The following is a 25,904-nucleotide window of genomic DNA, read 5'->3' on the forward strand; positions in this document are numbered from 1 at the left end:
ATATACAATAACAATAGACATTCTCTGTATAAAAAACATGGGACGGTATATGGACTTGTGTGAAAGCCAGAATTGAGGAAATGATATCAGACATGGTGTTGAGATAAATAACAATTTATAGTACACACAAAAACAATGTCCATTGGTGGTTATTTTGTTTTCTTGGCTACAAATTGTATTATGCATGACTCTCATTATAAATTCACTATAACATGGTGTGCAAAACACTGTTAAATTCAAAACTCAGGAAATTAAACTTGGTAAATAATTGTCAGTAATTACTTCCGTCATCCAGAATTACTCATTTAGATCAGCTAAATGACTTGCAGGATGTCCCTTCCATTCCCCCTGTGAGGAATTTTAAGTTTTTAAGTAGTGTAACCATTTCCCAGATTTAATTATGATTGCGGACAACCATCCAAAAACCACAAGATCAGTAAATGTCAGGCTTTTCCACGGCAGTCTTCATTTGGTAAGGTCTTTCACATACTGCAGTCCCTGGTTTGTGTAATCGCATGCTTTTGTAGGTGCCTCCGATAGGGTCGAGATTGACGTCCGCACCCCTAGAGTGAGAAGAGAAATGTGAGCCATTAACCTACATTAATCAGTTGCCTTGTCATGCCAGATGCGCCAAAGGACTGTGTTAACAAAACAAGAAATATATGAAAATTAACTCTGAAAAAAGTAAGGCTTGGAGGAATTCTACTACAACTTAGAAGGAAACAATACGGCTGCAATGTTAAGGTTGCCATTTCAGTCCATAAGTTCATATGATATTTTAATTATTTCTGTTAAGAAACAAAAATAAAACAACCCATTTAGACCCGAGGCTAATTTTAAAAACGCCCTCTAAATCCTAACCCAAGTTTTTTTATTACAAAATGTAAAACATTCATGTTGGTGTATGCATCTAAAATGACAAAGATGCTTTCCAGGATTTAAAAGTATAACAACGTATAGGCTTTCAAGGTCTAAATAGGATCATTGAGAAACCAGGGACACATAAACACTGCTCAATAGAGATTAAATAGGAAAAGGTAAGGTCAAGGATCTTATTCCAGACCTTCATATGCCTGGAGAAGGTCCTTAACTGAAACATTGCCCATTAAATCTATCGAGTAGTGTTTGTGCTCATAATGTATGCATACTGTACGTGTCTACTTAACCAGTGCACCTGCCACAAGGTTTTTATTCAGGTGGGCAAGGAAAAGTAAATAACTCATGCCTGTGAGCCAGTCCTTACCAGAGTTCCATGCATGAACAGGGGAGAATTCAATCTTAGGCAATGTTGGAAGTTGAGTCTAAAAAAAAGGAGTGATCAATTCATTAGAAATTATTCAGGATGACCGGGCAATGATTACACAGCAAGAAATGAAATTAGATTGGTACTTAGGAACAACATAAGAAAAAGAAAAGAAAAGAGGAAAAACACACATCACATTATTGCAATAGAACCAAATAGACATTTGGCTCATATACTATCAACTTGAGTTGAAATACTGATGGGGAACAACTGCCTAACCATTAACAAACTACGCTATACAAAAAGCCGCAAACTTTATTTGGTAAATTTGTCGAATTGGCCCAGACGGTTGGCGTAACCGTCTGGGCACCTAGGCTGGTAATCTAGCCTGCCAGCGTGTCGCGGGTTCGACTCTCGATCCCGACGGAACTTTGCAGCGTGTCACCCCTCCATCTCTCCCTCCATTTCCTGTCAGCCTACTGTAATCTATCAATAAATAGAAAGCCAAAGAAATATCCTAAAAATCTGTCAAATCAATTCTTTCCACTTCATCCCGGGGCGTTCCCAGGCCAGTGTGGAGATGGAATCCATCCAACTGGTCCTTGGTCTGCCAGGGGATCTCCTCCCAGTGGGACATGCACCGAGAACCTGCCCACAGACGCTGAGGAGGCATCGGTACTAGATACGCGAACCACCAAAGCTGGCTCCTTTCCAAATGCAGGAACAGCGGCTCTACTGCGAAGTCTCTTGCGGATGACTGAACTCCTCTCAAGACTCAACAGTGAATCATGCTGATAATAAAATCGTTTTAAAATCGTTTTTTTAGCCATGGAACAGAGCCAGCCACACGCACGCACACACACATTTGTGAGGAGAGTACCAGTACGTCAATATTATGAATGCCTTTTTTAGTGCCATTTTTATCCGGTGTCGTCAACCCACACTCCGCCCAAGTCCAGCCCCTGTTTACCTCGCTGGCTGGTACTGTGCTTTGATTGGCTGTAGCACGGCTCTCATCGGATCCGACAAGCCCAAATATCCAACATGCTAGAAAAGTAAAAATTATCGGGACCGAGCGCCGAACGCAATTTATCGGGGTGTTTCTTCTCGGAGTACCTTACACACTGCGCGATCAACAACTCGCCGAGGAACGCCTGATCTGTACTGAGATCAGGTTTTCTCGGCGATCACCAAACAATATCCCGAGAGCCAAATCGGGTCAAATATCGTACAGTGTGTAGAGGCTATAAGGGAGACACAAGCCACCCGTCTGCGAAACCTCATTTTGACCGCTTGCATCTGTGATCTTATTCTTTCGGTCATGACCCACAGTACACTTCATGACCATAGGCGAGAGTAGGAACAGAGATTGTATCGGTATATCGAGAGCTTTGTCTTCTGGCTCAGCTCTCTTTTAATTTCATTTATTGACAAAAGTGATTCATCAACAAATATGTAAGGTGTGCCATACTGCCATTGCCAAAAATGGTGACTGGCATCCTATGTACAGTATGCATGTACGACCAGCAATGGGCCTTTTTCACGGCAGCCATATTGACATAAATAGTTGTGTATTAACGTTATGTAAATGTGGGGTAGCAAAGTAGCTCAGCCTAGTAGCTCAAAAATACGTCATTGATATCTCCCCACTGTCCCGAGGTCAAGGGGGGGATTCTCCCTTGACATATTAGGGTTAGGGTAGTCTCGCGTGGCCAGACTGTTGCCTCCCACAATTTTCAAATGTTTCCGCTCATACAGTCTGGGACTCGGAAGCTCTGATCATGATTAAAATATAAACCGGATGTGAAGCCTCCTCCCCACTTCCGTTTCATCTTTAGAGTTGCCGCGCTATGAGCTTGTAGATCTGCTATTTTTGAAAAAACGTGAAAATTTGTGCAAATCTTTGAATACATATATTTTGTAAGCAAACATTTGTAACTCATATCTTTGCTTCTGGGAGGTCCCTGGAACAAACTATTTGAGATGGGGGTCCGCGGCCAAATACATATCATTTTGGGGGTCCTTGACATGAAAAAGTTTGAGGACCACTGTGTGAATATCATTTATTATTCCTGTCCACAGAAAAAAGCTAGGCCAAAGATTAAGACAAAACAATGTACCTCTGACATAGCAGCATTAACTATGTAGCATCAGACCACATCAGTTTCATTAATTATGATCTTACCTCCACTCCAAAATACTTCATCCACTCTTCTATTGCAGGTGGTATGGCAGCTTTAGCTTTGCCCAACACCTCTGACCCCTGGGTGCTGTTCCCCAACAGTCCTGAGTCATAGACAACATATACAGCTCCTCCTGCAACAGTCACCTTGGTGGCTAATCTGCAATGGAAAAGAACAAGACACAATGTACTGTATGTGCCAAGATCATGTATTCATAGAGTTATAATATATCAAACATGCTACATGTCCCCTTCTTGTCCACAGACAATGTTGTTCAAAACTACTAGCGTATTAGCAAGTAGCAAGCAGTAGAAAGTACTCATTATGCAGAATGTCCCATTTCAAGCTTACACATGAATGAAATGTATACAAATCTTTAGAAAGTACCAGATCTACAAGTTCACAATGCGATGCATTACAACGCATTGTGAGCTTGTGGATCTGCTATTATCAAATGGCCAAAATGTAGTATATACTGTGGGCTGAAGTGGTTAATATTTTGTAAATAATAATCAAAATCTACAAAGTAACTAGTAACTAAAGGTAAAAGTACAATATTTGCCTCTGAGATGTAGTGGAGTAAAGTAAAGTACTGAAAATTGGAAATACTCCAGTAAAGTAAAAAATACCTCAAAACTGCACTTAAGTACAGACTGTACTGTACAGTACTTGAGTAAATGTACTTCGTTACTTTACATCACTGATAGCAAGCAATACGAGAAATGTATTCACCCTAACATTCACAGCAGCGACATTTTGGTAGAGACTAGAGAGAGTTGAACATTTAACAACCTATTAGCCAACAAAGACATTAAAAACCTAAACAAAGCTAAAAAGCACTAGCTTTATTTGACAGCATAACCTAGCTTAAGTGGCTAATATGCTAACTAGTATGCCCACTGCTCAAAAGGATGAAAAACACTCACTTTAGTACAGGCAAAATCTTGGCCGCCATGTTACCGACAGTGTACAGTTACTGGTATATCCTTTATAAGGTGTCTTCGGTCAGTTATTATTAATATTACTATAACTATTGCTGTGAACTCTATGCAATGAACGAGGCAATGCTAACACTACATGAAGGGCAATCCTGTTAACAAGAGGTGTGTCAATAAAGTTACTCTGTAAAAAAGAAAAGCTAACCGTTATTTCAGATCTGCTGATTCGTGTGTTTTACGTAACGTACGTTAACATGTACGTATGTCAAATAATCATTCATGCAATTATTTGAAATATTGAAAATGTGTCCTTGGGGGGCTTCCTTCCAGGGGGTCCCCAGCAAAATGTGTTAATACAACACAGCAACACAATCATTTTAACCACTTTATCCATATTTTATACCTTGGCAAGTGACATGCTGTGAGATTGTAGATCTGCTATTTTTGCATTTATTTAAAAAAATAATAATTGAAAACTTTTAATAATAGTACATGTTAACGTACGTTACGTAAATTTAATAATAATTCGTGTGTTTTACGTAACGTACGTTAACATGTTGTATGTCAAATAATCATTCATGCAATTATTTGAAATATTGAAAATGTGTCCTTGGGGGGCTTCCTTCCAGGGGGTCCCCAGCAAAATGTGTTAATACAACACAGCAACACAATCATTTTAACCACTTTATCCATATTTTATACCTTGGCAAGTGACATGCTGTGAGATTGTAGATCTGCTATTTTTGCATTTATTTAAAAAAATAATAATTGAAAACTTTTAATAATAGTACATGTTAACGTACGTTACGTAAATTTAATAATAATTCGTGTGTTTTACGTAACGTACGTTAACATGTACGTATGTCAAATAATCATTCATGCAATTATTTGAAATATTGAAAATGTGTCCTTGGGGGGCTTCCTTCCAGGGGGTCCCCAGCAAAATGTGTTAATACAACACAGCAACACAATCATTTTAACCACTTTATCCATATTTTATACCTTGGCAAGTGACATGCTGTGAGATTGTAGATCTGCTATTTTTGCATTTATTTAAAAAAAAAATTATTGAAAACTTTTAATAATTTTGAATTTATGAACATATGTTCTCTTCTGGGGGTCCCTGTCAAAACATTTTCAAATGGGGGTCCGTGGCATAGGGTCCGCGGTGAAAATGTTTGAGAACTACTGCTTTAAGGGAAGTGACGTCATCTATACTGAACACGCCCTCTCAGTGGTTTTTAAGGTTTTCCAGTAATCCTTGTCTTTGCATCTCTGCGGTAGACATCTGCAACAACCAGGCCTTTTCATTTCTTTCACTGCTATTCCATTCATAGAAGCAAACACTTGTATGATTGCAAAATGAACACTTTTACTAAACTCATGCTGCTTAGTATTGGTGTAATTGTCATTGCTGTGAAGTGGAGGGCACCCACGTTTAATGCAGGTAAGAAATAATGTTTTGAAATGAAATTGTTGGGTTTTAAATCTACTGTGCAGTGTAGTTAGTTCCTAACATGCATTCTTCTTGTGTGCTTAGACATGGAATTAAAACTTAATAATTATGATTGGTAACACCTTTCATATTTAATTATTTTCCTCCAATCTTACCACCCACGACAAAGGTTATTGTATAGTAGTGTGTATATCTGTCTGTCTCTTATATGTCATCATGATTTGTGTGTGTGGGGAACTCATTTTAAAGTGCTTTATGAGCCTTCCAGTTTGGTAGACCTTGTATTGTGAATGTGTACTGCCATGTACTGTTGTTCTCATGTCTTACTAAATAAAGCACATCAATCAATCAAACCTTGCTATCTACAAACAACCAAGCTAGCTAATATTTGACAAAGAAGGATATCAAAGACCTAACCATTGGCCCATGCCACAAAATAGAGCAGATTGGGTCCTCAACTGGGTCTGGGGGTTGGTTCAATGCCAATCAATGTCCTGAAATGGTCTGCAGTAGCTGCACTGGAAGAAAGTTAAGACATTATTATTCTCATTGGGCCAGCCTTACTTGATGACCTGCTGTAATCTGGTGGCTAGCACCTGAAGAGTGGGCGACATCCTGGTGCCTTGCTGCCTCCAGCCTAGCCATGGTTCACATGACGCTTGTATACAAGCGTCATGGTGCCGAGTCCCCCTGGTCTAAAGTTGTGTTCGATTTTTTCACATTGCCATCTCTCACATAAACATAAACGTTCAAATTTCAAATATAAAGTGCTTACCACCGAGCCACGGATGTTACAAGGCGATGCGGACCGCGATGAGTACCCGTATCTCCCGTATTGTTCAATAAAAAGCATTTTAATCCCATCGCCGGCCATTTTCTCCAAATTGTCTCCGATACTTTCAACCATGCGACACTAATGGTTGGGAGGTGTATTGCACTCTGATACATTACAAAACAAAAAGAAAACAAAAAAGAAAATGGCCGGCGATGGGATTAAAATGCTTTTTATTGAACAATACGGGAGATACGGGTACTCATCGCGGTCCGCATCGCCTTGTAACATCCGTGGCTCGGTGGTAAGCACTTTATATTTGAAATCTGAACGTTTATGTTTATGTGAGAGATGGCAATGTGAAAAAATCGAACACAACTTTAGACCAGGGGGACTCGGCACCATGACTGTCATGGTATGACAGTCATGTTTCAGGGCTACCTCCAGCCTAAAGTGCTCCAGATCATTGGTTCTCAAAGTGGGGTCCGTGTGGACCCCCAGGGGTCCTTGGGGGCTTCCAGGGGGTCCCTAGCAAAATGTGTTAAAGGATCTACACCATGAATTTAAAAAAAATATTTGATATTTAATATCATATGGTGTATGTCCCTCAAACCTTTTTCAAAAGGTTTGAGCCTAAATCATCACTCAGATATACTCATCCCAAGTCAATTGTCTCTGGCTTATACAGCACTTTCAGCTGCAATACCAAAACGTCCTCTTGGGCAGGGGGGGGGGCTACTGAGCAATTCTGTTTTTTATTAAAAAAAAATATTAAAAAAAAATATTTTAAAAAAAGGAAAAATTCTGCATAAAAAGAAGCATCTAAGAAAAATACAAAATCGAAAAAAATACACTTTGAACATTTTTGAACAATTCCACCAAGTGTTTGAGGTGCCTGTTTCACCCACTTCCGGGGGGCGGAGCCAAAATCCGAGCCCGAAGTATTTGTTCGTAGACCCCCACTTAGGGGGGGTAGAAAAAGTTTCGGAGCGATTCGGGCACTTTTCATTTAACATTGGGTTTGCCATCATTAATGTTTGTGACATCAGAAACATTGCCATTCTGAGATCGCCTGTTCAGACACGCCCATTCTGGAAATCCATGAAATGAGAAGGAATGACTGAATTAAAAAAAAAACATTTTTTTGGGTACAAGAGACACTGGGGACCCCAAAAAATACAAAAAAACAAGAAAAAGGAGATTTTCATGGTGTAGACCCTTAATATTTTTTATTTTATATTTTTTTTAATATATTTTTTCCCTGGAACAAAATATGTTGACATGGGGGTCCGCGGCCAAATACATTACATTTTGGGGTTCCTTGACAGTTTGAGAACCACTGCTCCAGATGGATCATGGTTCAGTGGGGGCAAATCCAATTTGGTCTGGTCCTGTGTTGGCTGGGATGTGGGACTGATGGCACACAGGTGCCACCCGATGCACCGACCATAAAAGTCCTTCAAAGGCATGTTTGTGGGTGCCTGGCCCATTTTAGAAGAAGAGGTCCGAGTGGAAACAGAGACACACTGGATGACCCTAACACTGGTGTCCGAGCCTCCTGGGACTTTGTGATGGGGTTAGAGGTTTACTGTGGACAATGAGCCCTTCCAATGGGCGCTGTCACTGTTCAGCATCCCAGGCTATTAGTAGCCTGAAAGAGCGAGCCCTATCAATGGTCTTGAAGGGCGGATCCAAACCCAGGCGGTTGGATTCCAGCACCGCTTCCTATAGACGAATCCACAGACGCGCTGCCTGTAGCTGCCTGTAGGCGGCCATTGCTGCGGTGTCGCGTCCGCGGAGCGTTGACACCGCAGCAATGGCTGCGCCCAGGGCAGCGCTCCGTGGATTCGTGTATTGCTTCACCAATCTATGTCCCCGCCTCCCCTCCCCCCCCCCGGCCTGTGCATGGAACACGCTAACGTCACCAAATTTAGAGCGACGCCCCTCTGCACTCTGATTGGTTAGGAGATAACAAGGTTCACTCCCACTCCGAAACCACCGTTCCTGCATGGTTCCCCCAGACTTTTTTTCTTTTGTAACAAAAAAAAAGGCATGGGTTTCCGAGGCTAGGCTATTAGTGGCTGAGGAGAGGAGACATTTCCCAGTATACCATGGGGCACATCTGGACAGTTATTGTTCTGTTATTACGACATGGCTCTGCAGAAGTGAGCTATCTAGAAATGGGTGAAACCTTGCCCAGGGGAGAAATGGCACAGAAATATCGATCCATACTTATCACGACCCAACGAACCCATTGTAGTGAGATCATTCTTGATCATTTACAATTAATTGTTTGACTGCTGACGATCGGCACATACAGCAGTAACCTTCCTACAAAAATAAATACCCTAGTATTACTGTATAACTGTTTGTGTACGGGATTGACAATTTCTTTCAAGAATTTCGGATTTCCATGACTGACATTTGCACACTGTAGTCCGTCTTGTAAAGCGTTATTATCCAGTGTTTCATGTGGCACCTTCGCCAGAACCAATTCCTGCATATCCTACTGTGGCAATAAAGTGCTTCCGACTGAGTTCTGGGTGATATGGTCAACATACTGAAAATAAACTGATTCTGAGTTCTGGGTGATATGGTCAAAGCTGTTTGATACTGGTGTAGATGGTAGTGGGTACAAATGTGTAAGTACTCAGTACTGGCCTAGCCTCGATCTCCAGGCTTTTATTTAGTACTGGCCAGACTGGCCCTCCTTAGAGCCGCTAGTAGTATCGTAATTAGCATACATTTACTACAGCATGGCTATTTTCTCATTTTTTCTCTTGGTCTGTTTTCCCTATTGTCTACTCTGTGTCCATGCACTTTGTCATTAATCTTGTTGTGTCTATCTATTGTTGGGTTGTCCCAGCAGCACCAGATTTCCATAGAACGTCGCTTTAATCAGTCTCATACTGTAGGTAATAAAGTGAGTTTGATTCTAATGCTATTGCTATATAAAAAACAAGTGTTCTAATGTGTTTCAGAATCCCTGAAAGGTGCCAGAGTACTGGTAACAGGGGCCAGTACAGGTATTGGTGAACAAATGGCTTATCATTATGCTCGCTTTGGTGCCCAGATAGTCATCACAGCGAGGAGGGAGGGCGTGTTACAGGAGGTCAGTGAACTTTACATATTCTAATTGACTAAATGTATTCGCCGTGATGTGTATTAAATATTATACAACCCAATAACATTCCAAAAATAACTTCTGTGTTGGATTCAGTCCAACAACCTTTGTTGAAGACAAGAATGTGTGATACCCTGATTAAGGTATACAGCCAAAACAAGTTGATATATATATATATATATATAACTGTTTCATATTGAGAGACGCATGCAACCATCACTATGTGAGGTTTGGACATCGACATTCGCTGCACTGTGATTGGCCACCATTGTACCGCCCTAACCCTGCACCGTGATTGGCCACCATTGTACACCCCTAACCCCTACACATTCAATGCAAATCTATACTTTTCTTTAAGTGAGCTTCCATCACTGTGATGACCACTAGCTGCAATGTGATTGGCCACCATTGTACCCCCCTAACCCTGCACCGTGATTGGCCACCATTGTACACCCCTAACCCCGGCCTACACATTCAATGCAAATCTATACTTTTCTTTAAGTGAGCTTCCATCACTGTGATGACCACTAGCTGCAATGTGATTGGCTGACTCTATTGGCTGACTCTATTCAGGACTGTGATTGGCTAGCGAAACACATGACACATGTGCATAGCCCTCTAAATAGGACTATGCACTTAAAAAAACACAATATATTTTTGTCTCCGCCAGGCCGAAAGGCATGGCGAGAGAGTATGTTTTCGCCCCTGTCTGTCCGTCCGTCCGTCCGTGTGTCCTGTCTGTGTGTTACCACCAAATCTCAGGCACCGTTGGCCCGGTCGCTGCGAAACTGTGCACACACACTTCCTGGATGCCAATTCAGAACCTCTGCCTCAAATCTTTCACATAGGCCTGTCATAGCGCCACCAGGAGGCCAATTTGTGCAAAACCCATTTTTCCCCATTACTCCTACAGTTTTTAACCAAACCTCATGCAAATCGGTACACAGTATCTCTATAGTCATGTGATCAACCCTGATCTGTCCGATTTCCCATATTCCATCCTCATTGGCTAAGGTTACCATCCAAAGTTTGCAGGATTGGTCCGTTTTGAACAAACTGCCTCAAATCATGAACGCAGCTTGCCATTTCCATAAAATTGCACACGCACATTCCCACTAGGCCGAGGAAGAAATGGCACTTAAAACTTTTCACATCAGCCTCATGGTGGCGCTATAACAGGCCGATTTGCATTTTTAACTATAACTGCACCGATCTGCGTGAAACTTTGCACGCCTACTCCCTAGAGGCCAAGGAAAAACATCTGCACTGCATTTTTCACATCTGCTTTTTACAGCGCCACCAGGAGGCCGACTTATGTCAAATACATTTTTGGATATTAATCCTTCAGATTTTATCCAAACATCACGCACATCGGTACACTGTATCTCTATAGTCATGTGATCAAGACACATCTGTCAGATATTTCATATTCCATCCTGATTGGCTAAGGTTGACTTCCAAAGTTTTGAACAAAATGTCTGAAATCATGAACGTGGCGTGCGATTTCCGTGAAAATTTGCACGCACATTCCCAGTAGGCCGAGGAAGAAATGCCACCCTTTTCACATTGGCCTATTATAGCGCCACCAGGAGGCCACAATAACTTACCTGACCTGGCGGAGACCTGTGCTCCGAGGAGCACTTTTTCTAGTTTTAAGTGAGTCATGTGATGACCACACACCGCCCACTTCACACTGGGTGTGATTTTTTAAATGTAATCTAAGAATGTGCAAGTTACCTTTGGCTCAGTGCTCTGCAGTGATTGAAGACTGTAGATCTTAATACTATATTCCTTTTCTATTGTTATTAGTTATTACACTGTTGAGGAGGCTCTAAGCACAATAATTTCACTTCCTGCAATGTTAGCACAGTTGTATTAAAAGTGTGGGTGACAATAAAAACCTTTTGGACGTACAAGATTTCCAACCGACAGCAACGATATGGACTTTTGTGTAACTGAACAGGTTCAAATAACCCTGCTGCTCTGTCCAATTTGGCTTATACAGGTGGCAAAGAAGTGCATGAGTCTGGGTGCAGTGAAAGCTGTGTACATAGCAGCAGATATGAGCAATGTGTCTGACCCAGATGGAGTTGTGAACTTTGCTGTGGACCAACTGGGAGGGCTGGATTATGTGGTTCTCAATCACATTGGGCCGAGCCCATACAGCATGTGGGAAGGAGATGTGGAGCACACCAGGTACTTGATGCAGGTATTGCATCACATTTTCTATACTCTTGATAGAAAAAGTGTGTGTGCGTGTGTCTGCGCACCAGATACAAGCCATCCACCCTCTCTGGTTTCCAAACAGTCTTTGTCAGACATTGAATGGATGCTATGCTTTGCTTTACATTAGCAAGGCATGATTGAATTGTTTACTTACTACACAGTAAGTGTCAAATAGATATTCTGATGGCAATCATTGCTATAGAGCAGTGGTAGGCATATACTAGGCAACAGGTGGCCCATGGGCCAGAACTTGCCTGCTAGCTATTTTGTAAATATATTATTGTCCCACATACAGGATATAATGTCCAAATAGAGAATCTACCCCCAGCTGAAGAATGCTTTTATCCATGTTGAGAGTGAATGACAGGCAGGCGTTTCACACTTTCTCTCCATAATTGAGCTTCTATTGTTCTATACTATGAAAGAATTTACCTCTGTTTGAAATGGAGTATGACTGTCTATCCAGAATGATGCAAGGTTTTTTTTATTTACTTTTCTTTTTACTTTTAATGAATTAAATGTCCTCTAAGTGCAACATTCAAGGATGTGGCCTGCACAAATTGATCACACAAGCTTTTCTATCTGCAGCTGTTTGATTACACACAATTCTGTTCAGTATGCAGTTATGCCACACAAATCTTAATTTATTATGTTTTATAGCAATTAATATATGTATTGTATATAGATGGTCTGTCGCAAGTTCCAGTTCTTAAATTAGCCATTGATTATTTATTCTTTCTGGCCCACCATCTAATAACTTAGAAAAAATCGGCCAGAGGCCAACCCCGTACTTGCCAACCCCTGCTATAGAGTGTTTGTTTGGTAACACAGGACTCCCGCCTCTTCAACTCTTTAGTAAAGTGACTCCTCGCTAGGTTTCTAAAGCACGGTACCAACCAATCATAATGTTGTCTTACAGCTTGTTTTACATCATTGTAGAGTGTGTGTGGGTAAAAACCATTGATTTGTGGTGAGTGGTGGTTCACAGGGGGCAGGAATGCCAAAGAATAGGGCTAAGGTTCTGGCAATGTATTGTTCTCTCTCTGCGAGCATTGGGTTGGCGTGGGCATAGTGGCCCTGATTTATCAACGCGGTGCAGCCCAAATAATGGGCGTACGGCGAGATCCCCGCACCTTTCGGCATTTTACAATATATCCTGACGTGGGCTTCATCCTACCGTAGGCTGAGATCTCACGTCTGGTAGAGACCAGTTGTTGACGTTGGCTGCACCCGTTTATTCCATCCTAGACCTGCGGAGCAGCATTGTAAGACTGTCTGACAGGCACCTGGACACATAATCCACTCCTAAATGTATATCTACACTAAAAAATATAACATTTTATAAAGTAATTTAAACAAACTGCTTTAACAGTCATTCAGATAAGATTGTAGATCTGGCTGCATTGAAAATAGCAGATCTACAAGCTCACAAGGCAGCGTCGCATCGCGACGCGTTGTGAGCTTGTAGATCTGCTATTTTCAAAATATACGAGCGCTAGACCGGTGCAGCGGCGCTGCTGTTATATTTTCATGGCCACCGGGAGATCAGACATTTAAACCATGGTCCAACACACACCAGCCTTCATCTATTAATGTTCTCTCCAGGCTATCTCTCATTATTGCGGAGCGGGACGGGACTCGCCCGTCTGACGGTCCGAGTCTCACTGGGAAATGGGAATAGCCTACATGACGGCTTTATTTTAGTGTAACTCGAACGCACACTGCTCGGTATGGGTTAAATAAATTAATATACAAACGTATTCCATTCATGGCGATGTGATTGGTATCATAATATGTCATTCATGTAGGCTACAAGCCTACTTGACAAAGATTGTACCGCTACGGTACGGATTACATGAAAAACACAGCTGGGCGGGCGTGTGTCGGTGTGTGTGTGTGTGAGAGAGAGAGAGGGGCGTGTGCGTGTGTGGCAAGGCGAGCGGGCGAAACTCTTTCTTATTGGCTTTTGATGTCTTTGGTCGTATTCTGGTTCTTCATCGTCGTAAAATCGGGGCGTTTTGAGAATATTTAAGGGCGTGTTATTTAAATGACGCTCATTTTTCAGACGTGAGATTTATCAAGGCTGGGTCCAAATGTACGCTCGGATCAGCTGTGTAGGATTCGTTGATAAATGTGACTTCGACGTTGGTGTACGGCCGAATATATGGAAAAATATACGCCGGTTTATACGCTGCGTTGATAAATGAGGGCCAATGTGATTGGAGGGTGAATGAGTGTGGGACCAGTTTGGCTGCTGTGCTTGCCTGAACTGCCGTAACGCTCCATTCATGACACTTGCAGGAGTTTTGCTGCTACTTGTATCCTTAGTTATTGACACATGCTACAACCCAGGGCTGCCAACATTGAATCCAGGACATTTTGGGGGGTGCATGTAGATGTTGTATACTTTCATATTTAGCTTTTTGGAACCTACATTTCACACAGGGAGGCGTAATTCTTGGGCTCCATACGTGGGCTGAAACTTTGACCAAAAGATTATGATGATTCTATGACGGCACGTTACTGACATCATAGACTGGCCTCCTATATAAATGGTAGCATGTTCGAATAAGACCCTTTCACAGAGCAAGGCGGTAGAATAATTATATTGTGCAGTGTGCTGATTGTCTGTCAAATGTCGCACTGTACAGTGAAGTTGCGAGTAAAGCAAAACATCATCAATGACATTAAAGCTGTTGTAGCAGTAGCAGTGGGCCACAAAGTGTACGCCTTTGGAGGTTACTATAGGAACGTTAGGAAACCTCCAGAAAACCAGCTCAATGTGTACGTCTTTAACACAGTGTCTCTGAGATGGATTACGTTGCCCCCAGTGACAACTACAAGAGGAGAACGTCCCCCTGAGGTACCCTGTAGTCGCTATGCCCACACAGCTGTGCTCATTGAAGATATCGTCTACATCTGGGGAGGAGAGAATATGGATGGCCGACTTTGCAACAACATGCTTTATGCGCTTGATGTCGACACCCACAGATGGCTCAATTCTGATGTTTCTGGGACCGTTCCAGGGGCGCGGCGGTACCACACAGCCTGTGTCTTGGGAAAGGTCATGTATGTCTATGGAGGAAACGCCTCTTTCCGGACTGGACCCACTAATGACCTCTACAAGCTGGACACCACCACAATGGTCTGGTCTTTGATAAACACCAGAGGCACTCTGCCTCCTGCTTCACTAAGTCACTCTGCCACCATCATCGGGACAAAGATGTTTGTGTTTGGTGGGGGATGGAAGGGGGTCCTCTACAACAACATCAGTGTGTTTGACACAGAGACCAACAGCTGGCTGAGCACACCTTCTGCACAGCGTCTTCCAAATGAACGCTGGGGTCATTCAGCCTTTGCCTACAATGGAGAGTTGTACATAATATTTGGAGGTGTTAACTGGCTTGGTGATACGTGCGATGATGTGTGGAGATTCAGTCCAGAGACCTTCTCCTGGAAGGCGGTTAAACCCAAGGTGGTGAATGACCCATTTTGGATGAAAAGCGACTGCTGTTGCATGGTGGGAAATCGCGTCATCATCTTTGGAGAATGTAGCGACTACGACACACCCGAACACCTGTACATCTTAGACTTAAATCCTAGTCTTAAGACATTATGCAAGCTAGCAGTTATTCAGTACAATCTGGAGCAGTCAGAACTCACACACGACATCAGGTGGGAACTGGCAGCCTTGACTGATGGAGAATTGGAGGACTCAGCATAAAATGTATTGTTTATATATATATGTTTTATTCTATGGGAGAAGAACTCTTCAACAAGGGTCTTCAGAGTTACTACATTTACCTTTTTTCTTTTTTTTTACCTTTAATGAATTAAATGTCCTAAGTGCAACATTCAAGGATGTGGCCTGCACAAATTGATTACACAAGCGTTTCTATCTGCACCTGTTTGATTACACACAATTCTGTTCAGTATGCAGTTATGCCACACAAATCTTTAATTTATTAAGTTTTATTTATTGTATATAGATGGTCTGTCGCAAGTTCCAGTTCTTAAATTAGCCATTGATTATTTATGTTTTGGCCCACCATCTAATAACTTGGAACAAATCGGCCAGAGGCCAACCCCGTACTTGCGAACCCCTGCTAGAGAGTGTTTGTTTGGTAACACAGGACTCCCGCCTCTTCAACTCTTTAGTAAAGTGACTCCTCACTAGGTTTTTAAAGTACGGTACCAACCAATCATAATGTTGTCTTACAGCTTGTTTTACATCATTGTAGAGTGTGTGTGGGTAAAAACCATTGATTTGTGGTGAGTGGTGGTTCACAGGGGGCAGGAATGCCAAAGAAAAGGCCTAAGGTTCTGGCCAGGTATTGTTCTCTCTCTGCGAGCATTGGGTTGAGCCATTAGGGTTGTGGGCATAATGTGATTGGAGGGTGAATGAGTGTGGGACCAGTTTGACTGCTGTGCTTGCCTGAACTGCCGTAATGCTCCTTTCATGACACGTGCAGGAGGTTGCTGCTACTTGTATCCTTAGTTATTGACACATGCTACGACCCAGGGCTGCCAACATTGAATCCAGGACATTTTGGGGGGTGCATGTAGATGTTGTATATTTTCATATTTAGCTTTTTGGAACCTACATTTCACACAGGGAGGCGTAATTCTTGGGCTGAAACTTTGACCAAAAGATTATGATGATTCTATGACGGGACGTTACTGACATCATAGACTGGCCTCCTATATAAATGGTAGCATGTTCGAATAAGACCCTTTCACAGAGCAAGGCGGTAGAATACTTATTATTGTGCAGTGTACTGATTGTCAGTCAAATGTCGCACTGTACAGTGAAGTTGCGAGTAAAGCAAAACATCATCAATGACGTTACTGCTTTTGTATCAGTAGCAGTGGGCCACAAAGTGTACGCCTTTGGAGGTTACTATAGGAACGTTAGGAAACCTCCAGACAACCAGCTCAATGTGTACGTCTTTAACACAGTGTCTCTGAGATGGATTACGTTGCCCCCAGTGACAACTACAAGAGGAGAACGTCCCCCTGAGGTACCCTGTAGTCGCTATGCCCACACAGCTGTGCTCATTGAAGATATCGTCTACATCTGGGGAGGAGAGAATATGGATGGACGACTTTGCAACAACATGCTTTATGCACTTGATGTCGACACCCACAGATGGCTCAATTCTGATGTTTCTGGGACCGTTCCAGGGGCGAGGCGGGACCACACAGCCTGTGTCTTGGGAAAGGTCATGTATGTCTATGGAGGAAACGCCTCTTTCCGGACTGGACCCACTAATGACCTCTACAAGCTGGACGCCACCACAATGGTCTGGTCTTTGATAAACACCAGAGGCACTCTGCCTCCTGCTTCACTAAGTCACTCTGCCACCATCATCGGGACAAAGATGTTTGTGTTTGGTGGGGAATGGGCGGAGTTCACCTACGACAACACCAGTGTGTTAGACACAGAGACCAACTGCTGGCTGAGCACACCTTCTTCTGCACAGCGTCTTCCAAATGCACGCAGGGGTCATTCAGCCTTTGCCTACAATGGAGAGTTGTACATATTTGGAGGTGATAACTGCCTAGGAAAATATAATGTGTTCAATGATGTGTGGAGATTCAGTCCAGAGACCTTCTCCTGGAAGGAGGTTAAGCCCAAGGTGAATGACCCATTTTGGATGAGAAACTACTGTTTCTCCATGCAACCGTGCTGTTGCATGGTGGGAAATCGCGTCATCATCTTTGGAGAATGTAACGACAACGACACACCCAACGAACACCTGTACAGCTTAGATTTAAATCCTAGTCTTAAGACATTATGCAAGCTAGCAGTTATTCAGTACGATCTGGAGCAGTCAGAACTCACACACGACATCAGGTGGGAACTGTCAGCCATGACTGATGGAGAATTGGAGGACTCAGCATAAAATGTATATTGTTTATATATTTGTTTTATTCTATGGGAGAAGAACTCTTCAACAAGGGTCCTCAGAGTTACTACATTTACCTTTTTTGTTGTAATTTACTCAACACTGATAGTGCTGTCAAACAAATCTATGAAGCCATTAAAGCTAGGGTGATCACCCGTCCCGTATTTTGCGGGCAATGGGAAATTTGTCCGGCGTCCCGCATGGAGTCCCCCAGGGCTTTATACTAGGTCCACTCCTGTTTAACACTAAATCTCTTTGCCAAAATCAACTGATCCAGGGGCGCTCGCTGGTCTAGCGGTCCAGGCGCATACCACATATGCTGGTAATCCAGCTTGACAACGTGTTGCAGGTTTGACTCCCGGTCCTGACGACCTTTGCTGCGTGTCTCTCCCCATTTCCTGTCAGTCTACTATCCTATCAATAAAGGCAGAAAAACAAACCAAAATATCTTTAAAAAAGAAAAGAAAAACTGATCCAAAAGTGGATCGGAAGGGGTTATAGATTGTGGATATTTTTGCAGAATGTCCAATGAAAGTGCTATGGTTCAAGTAGATATGGGGGGAAACACTATAAAAACATAGCATTGTATATACAAGCTTACATAATCATGTTTCACCTCTGTTTTCTGGACTGGTTGGTAGGCGTCAGAGCTCTGGTAGAGCAACTACACGAGCATCAACACATGGTGACTGTATTGTACCTACAGTATAAGCAAGAACACATTCGGGCAGTCTGCCTTCTCAGTAAAGGGGGTAAACCTTTGGAACTCTTTGCCTACGGTTCTAAAACTAGAGACGGATGGTAATGTGTTTAACAGAGGACTCAAATTATGGTTGAAATCAAATCAACTGTGCTCACATGTATAGTTTCTGATTGGTTATCTGAATGATTATGTCTTCTTTTGTTTAGTTAATATATTGGGTCTGATATTGATTTTGATGATGTTAAGTGTGTGTGTGTGTGTGTGTGTGTGTATAATGTATTTTTTGTACCTGATTGGGTTTTAGATTGGTGTTACTGTATTTTAGAAAAGCTTCCTGTGGACAGGTGTTGAAAATTAGCACTCGTGCTATATACACTGTAAACAATGCATCTGATTCCGTCCAATGTAATTGTGATGTCCATATCAAATAAATAAACATAACATAACAAGTATTGTGTTTATTTAGCTTTGAATGTATGTATTTGTGACCGCTTTTGACAGGGAGACGGTCTTCTCCGTCGGGCTTATTGTCCACTAGAGCAGAAAAGAGCATAATCTAAGATGCGCTAAAGCCACTGTAGCAATCCGGTAATATCAGGCTACATTTCACTTAAATGCCAGAGCTTAATTCGATTTAATGTGAATATGACATAAATGCGTTAATGTTAAAGATTAAAAACCAAACAATTAAAACCCCACACATTATTGCGAACGCAGCGGAAGGAGGCGCGCCGAAGGAGGCGCAAGTGGAGCTTACTATGAAACCGTGCTCGCGTTGTGTGTCTCTCTCTCTGCGTCTCTGCGTCTCTGTGTTCATGCTCTCATTGGCTCATGTGGCCCATGTGACTCACATGCGTGCACTGCCTGTAAGCAGCCTCCAGAGTGCGCCAGAGTGCAGGAATTTAGACAATGCACACCAGCCACACACACACACACACACACACACACACACACACACACACACACACACACACACACACACACACACACACACACACACACACACACACACACACACACAATGAATGTTCTCTCCACATCACGGTGAAATAACACGGATTACAAGTCCGTAAATACACAATATTTTCGAGCTGCGTTCGCTTCCAGCGTTCGCGCGTCTTACTTGTAGCATTGCATTGTCAACATTGCAAAACTAACATTTTACACTTTCACTAGAAAGGCTGGGTTTACAACAATGCTTTTTTGGGGGGGTGGGGGTGGTATCTGGGGGTCCTCCCCCTGAAACGTTTTAACAGAGTAGATGTAATTTCCTGTGTTCATGGTGAATGTTGTGAGTTTGATACTTTTATTTTTATTTATTGGTTGTAGCCTACAACCAGTATCTCAGAGTTTTTCCATCAGTAATTGCTTCAGCGTATTTTAACTTTGTACTTGCATATGCGAACAATGAACATAAATAAAATGTGTGTGTGTGTGTGTGTGTGTGTGTTCAAGGTCAATTTCTTCAGCTATGTACAGATGGCTTGGAAAGCTCTGCCTACCCTTGAGCAAAGTAAAGGATCACTGGTGATTGTCTCATCTCTCTTAGGTAACGTTTCCCTTATTTCAAGGAATGTTAAGAAATAAATGTACTGAATGTCAACAGGCTATAACATCCTGATCTACGTTAGGACGCTTCACGTATGTTATTTCTACAGTATGTACCTACATACAGTAGCTAATAGCTATAACTACATGCCTATATGTACACAATTGATCCATATTACTGTTGGATACTACATACAGTATTATATACTACTATATCCCCATTTCACTGATGATAGACTGCACATGGTATGTATGCCTACATTTATATCTGCAAATGGTTCATACCTTATGCTACCCTATTTTTATTAATGATAGAATGCACACAATACCTAAAACTCTATTTCAATCATCAAATGTCATGCTATCTCTTATTGTGTCTTTTATATTGTTCTCCTTTTTTAATATGTGTTAGCCTACAACTTATTCTGTATTTGTTCTCTACCAATACCTTTATCTGTGTTTTATCCTTACTGCGTTGCTGCTGTGACAACTGAGTTTCCCATGGGAACAATAAAGGTCCATCTCTATACAGTATCTAAAAGCCCAAGTGTTGTTTGATCTGATTGATCTTTGATGATACTCAGATACTACCAGAAGTAACTATTGTGTTTTCTGTATGCAAGAATTTCAAGATTACTGTTACCCAGTGGGATTGTAGATCGGCTTAAAGTCAGTGAAAAACCCTTGAAAATTGATTAATGGACCAGGAGGCAGCCTTGCAGGTAAAATAAATGTGTTTATTTTGATCCAGGCCTCGATAACATAAGTGAAAACATAACTAAAGACAAAGCAACTCAAAACTCAAACAAAACAGGTTCACAGAGAGGTAAGGTGTCAGCCTCTCCCCATGGCAGCCCACACTTAACTGAGCTGTTCCCTTTATATGCTCTTCAAACTCAGACTACAGATAAACAAAAGCATATTAGGATTCCAGTCACAGCAGAACGTGCGCCTTCTGTGGGACTGAGAATTTACATCTTACAAGCATACAATACAGCATAACATGCAATGAATGTGTACTGCTGAACAGTAGACAATTAGTCTGTCAGGCTGCTCTGTCACAATTACCTATTGTAACTGTAGTAATATTATTATTATTATAGACTTGTAACACATTACACAACATTGCAAGCCAATGTTCTGTAAAACAAGTAACACCTTTGTTTTATTGTTAAAGTATATCTGACATTAAAGGTAGGGTGAGTGATTTACTTTGGTTAAAATAAGTGTTAAATAGCTCTATTTTCTGATAGTACTCATTGCTATAGAGTGTTTGTTCATTAAAAGGAGTCTCCCATGTCTCTCCAGCTCTTTATTAAACAGAAAATGCATTTTCAGTGCTCTCTCCTGATTGGCTTAAATGTTGTCACCTACCTGAAAATATACTATATTCTGTTTACTAAAGAGCTGGAGAGACCCATGTGACCGGAGAAACGCTCTGTAGCAATGATCACTATCAGAATATAGCACTTATATACAGAAAATACAAAAAAATATCACTTAACCTACCTTTAAGAATATGTGTGAAAACTTGTGAAAAGGAAAGTCGTTTTCGGTTTCACAGGTAAAGCAACCAGTCCATTTGCGGCACCTTACACTGCCACCAAGTTCGCCTTGAATGGCTTCTTTGGGTCCCTGGAGTATGAGCTGGCTATGAAGCAGAGCAACGTATCCGTCTCTATTTGCACCTTGGGACTCATCGATACTGACGCAGCTATGGAGAAAGTCAGGTCAGAATGATTCAATCACAGAAAATCACATAATAAAATATCAGCCAACTATGTTAAAATGACAAAGTATTCTTATTGAAGGTCAATCATTGTTTTGTAATAATAGCAACAATGTATATACTTAATCTGTGCTTCCACAAAACTTCCAAAAAGTTTGAGAACCACTGGTGGAATCGGCCTTTGAGCTAAAAAGCATTATTTTACACTTTGGCTATTCAAAAATAGCAGATGTACAAGCTCATAGCGCGGCACCGAGTGCCGCGGTATGAGCTTGTATATCTGCTATTTTTGTGAAATCGTGAAAAATTTTACAAATCTTTGAGTATATATTTTTTAAAGCGAACATTTTTAACTCAAATCTTTGCTTCTGGGGGTCCCTGGAACAATATATTTTGAGATGGGGGTCCGTGGCCAAATACATATACATTTTGGGGTCCTTGACATGAAAAAGTTTGAGAACCACTGATATAGTAACATAGGTTTTTTCAAAAAACTGTTTGACATTTTGCAAAGACATTTTGTAGAATCAAGTTCGGCCTCAGGTCTTAATGGATTAAAGGGTTAACACTCAGGATTTGACTTTGTACCAGCTACAGTATTAAGTAAAGTGTTTTGTGTCCTCTAGGGGAATGCTCAAAAAACCAATACCGTATCCTGCCTCGGAAGCAGCCTTGAACATCATTGCTACAGGAGCTATGAGACAATCAGAGCTGTACTATCCCTGGACCATCCGAATATTATGTATTGTCAAAGACTGGTGCCCTTCCCTTACAAGATATTTTGTCCATAACCTTTATATTAACAACCCTTGATATTAGGTATTAATTTACGTCCATAACTTGTATAATATTTATAACCCTATCATATTCATGATTCAGTGTTACAATTCCAATATCTGGCATAGAATGTCCACATGAGGGCAGTAGTGCCAAAGTAATGAAATAAAACGAAGGAACAACTCAATCCACCTTCTAGACTTCAAAATAATGTCATTATGAAATCCTTAAAACATGTTTCCTTTGTCTAAAACTGAGTACATATTGTAAAAATTACGACAATTTGGTTTCTGCCATTTGAATAACAAAGGTGTTTTTTCATGGTGATTGGTAACAATAAAGTTGTAATTTGTGTGTGTGTGTGTGTGTGTGTGTGTGTGTGTGTGTGTGTGTGTGTGTGTGAGATCTGTAGCAATATAGCTACAGATGTGCATCTGCGGGCACTGGTGTTTTGTTGGTTCGTAAGACATTCATGGTTGATTGATCAAATGATTTCATACTGTACATGAGTGACGTTGTGTCGTCACGCAATGCAGCCGGGGTGCTAAAACAGCAGCAGACAGACAGACATGCAGAAAGATTTACCAAAAAAAGGCATTACGCTCAATGCGGTCTACAATCAACAGTGTGGAAATAATAGACTTTACTTACTATTGATGAGTTTATTACGGTTAACAAGTTAGAGACGTGACGTCCAGTGTAGCGTCGGGTGGTACGACACATGGTCATTCAACACATTCAAGTGCATGCTGTACTCATTCCTGTTGCCAAGTATATATCCACAGTTTGGTAGGACACACTTTACAGTAGTTGCTGTGGTGATGTTATTCAACTTAAACTTATCCAACAAAGGTGCAAGCGTGAGGCATTTATGATAACAAACGGCTCACAGTTCGAACATGTAATCATGACATAGCTGTGGTTGTTCTTCAACATAGACAGGCTTGAACAATAGTTTTCTCAGTTATTCCATGTTAAATAAACAGAATGAATGAGATCGCTTTCCCTTCAAAGACAGCAGTCAGTGCTTGTGACTAGGATCTGTCATATGATGGTGTCATGTACTAAATTCTGGGTTTAGTCCTCCAACGGCTCTGGGTACGCTGGTCGCTGGTCAAGGAACAGAAACATTTCACCAGTGTTACAGTATATGACATTCCTATTATTTTTTATTAATATTGCTATTTATCGTTAATGTGTGGGCTAGATTACGCCGACTTCTATGAATGGGAGCCTGTCCGAGTCTATGGCGATTAGCTTAACGGTTGCTAAACTAGCATTGGTCAAAGGCTATTGGTTTAGTGGAGCTTGACAAATGGTCCATACACACACAGCGTCATAGCTGGGGGTGTGGTCAGTCAAGGGGGAAACATTGACTAGCTGCATTAGCAACAACGGAAGTTGTGCGATTTTAATCTCGAATGCTGTTAATTTGCCATTTTATAAGTACAATACATCAATATTTCCTGTTGCCACTGGACAAAGACTGATAAAGTTAAACAAAATCGGAATGGATAGTTGTCCTGGACAGACAATCCAACACAATGGCCGCATGTCGTATTCTAAGATATCTAGACCTATCGGATTGAATCGCCTGGTAAGAGACACTTTTACATTTTCTAGAGCTATGATCAATTAAACTTACCATAATATCAAACACTAAGAGCCAGTAATTCATTAATGATGTTTATGGAGCTCATTTGAGTTACATGTTGTTTTGACCTGTGTAACCCCGTGTTACCATGTTGTGAAGAAAGCTGGTCTACTCTAAATGTATTTTTTGCGGTTCACAAACTTATTGGAGCGCACCCCAGGCTCTCTGGTCATTCAGAAATTCGGTCGGAACATCGCAGATTATTAGAGCGTCAGCGTAGTTCCGAACGTAACCTTGGTCTCCTAAACCCACATGACACAGATTCAGGAAATAGTGTATCTCAGTGAATCAGTGAGTTTGCAAGCTGACTGATGGGTTAAGGAATTTAAGAGAAGCTGACACTAACCAGGAAAATGTTATGACTATGACATTTTGCTTTTACATAGGGATTACAATCTCTGTCTGTGGCGAGTCGACAACCAATTAAATCATGGTTCAAAAATTGTTTTAACCAATCACATCGCTTTGACAGGTCAGGTGGGCATTGGCATTGGGTGAACCAAGTACGTGTCAGTCCACATGTCTGTTGGAAAAAAGTAAATGAGAGTCTAATCAACAAGGGGCATGTTAAGGTAATTGAAACCAATTACTTTTGATACAACCCCAAAGTGATATAGCCCCAATGTGATATAAAGACCATGTAAAGGAAATTACAGGAGCTTCAGATACAACATCATTATTTAAAGTATATCTGTCCCACTTTTATGAACCATATAAAATCGTCCTACTGCTGGGGGTCGAGACGTAAAAGGCGATAGCCCTTTTTAAGGTTATTAATCAATCAGAACAGGTTAGGGAGTTGGAGTTTATGTATACTGTAGGTTTAGGTTAAGGTTAGGGATAGGTTTAGGCTAAGATTACGGTAAGGGTGGGATTAGGCCTGGTGTTGGGTTTAGGGTTGGAGTTGGGGTTAGGGTTTATGTTAACCATATGCGCCCCTAGCGCCGCTATTCTGGGGCGATCTTTATTCTTTCTTTGACATGTTTCTTTTCAGTTTTCTCCATGCTCTCCCACTCTACCGCCCCCCCCCCTTCCTAAAAACAACATGATGGAGCTTGCACAAAACCTAATTTCACCCACTTCTTTAAACCTGTAAACCTGCGATGTGACAATAAAACATTCTGCTAAAATAGCATATATACAAGCTCCCAAAAATCCTGAGTAGTGTCGGCTTCTCCTCAAACTCCCAAACACACTGATTCCCATCCTTCCCTGTCCTCCCCAACCAGCCCTCCAACTCCACCTCCATGTGCAGCCCTCTCAGCCCCTGCATTCTCAAGCTCCACATATCTCTGCTGCATTCATTTTGTCCCCTCTTTGCTGACCACAGTGGGCCTTGTGGACTTCCTACAGAGTGGGGGGGGGGGGCAGTTTCTGTGTCCTGGGACCCTCCTTGTGTTGTCATTGTTGGTCATCCCCAAGGCACCGCAGGCCCTCCTGTGAAGTAGTGGGACCTCTAATCCATCCATGGTGGTCCTCTCTATTCTAATACGCCCCCCCCCCCCCCCCCCCCACCTGAGATTGTACCCTGCTAGGCTTAGAGCGGGGAACCACAGTATTCCAGGATGAAGGAGTGGACAGAAAAACGGATAAACAGTGGAGGTAAACACAAATAGCGGTTGGGTAAAAGCTGTATGCTGCA

The 25,904-nt window shown here is 41.8% G+C and overlaps 2 protein-coding genes across 2 annotated transcripts; one reads left to right on the top strand and one right to left on the bottom strand.

Moving 5' to 3' along the window:
* Positions 1-93: 93 nt before the first annotated feature.
* On the bottom strand, positions 94-4,528 carry micos13 (mitochondrial contact site and cristae organizing system subunit 13). Its single transcript, XM_080430779.1, has 4 exons — positions 4,353-4,528; positions 3,429-3,585; positions 1,244-1,301; positions 94-563 (listed from the first exon to the last, which is right to left on the bottom strand). Exons 1-4 carry the CDS (start codon positions 4,379-4,381, stop codon positions 466-468), a joined length of 342 nt encoding a protein of 113 aa, XP_080286905.1. The 5' UTR covers positions 4,382-4,528; the 3' UTR covers positions 94-465.
* Positions 4,529-5,714: 1,186 nt separating this feature from the next.
* Positions 5,715-25,705, top strand: hsd11b1la (hydroxysteroid (11-beta) dehydrogenase 1-like a; the record flags this gene model as incomplete). The annotated part of the gene is made up of 7 exons (XM_080430641.1): positions 5,715-5,811; positions 9,574-9,704; positions 11,722-11,925; positions 20,010-20,103; positions 21,667-21,832; positions 22,458-22,589; positions 25,492-25,705. The coding sequence occupies exons 1-7, from the start codon at positions 5,727-5,729 to the stop codon at positions 25,703-25,705; spliced, it is 1,026 nt and encodes a 341-aa protein (XP_080286767.1). The 5' UTR covers positions 5,715-5,726.
* Between the last annotated feature and the right edge of the window lie 199 nt (positions 25,706-25,904).

Source organism: Gymnoscopelus braueri (genome assembly GCF_963280865.1).
Source record: "Gymnoscopelus braueri genome assembly, chromosome: 6".
In the NCBI taxonomy this organism is placed as follows: Eukaryota; Metazoa; Chordata; class Actinopteri; order Myctophiformes; family Myctophidae; genus Gymnoscopelus; species Gymnoscopelus braueri.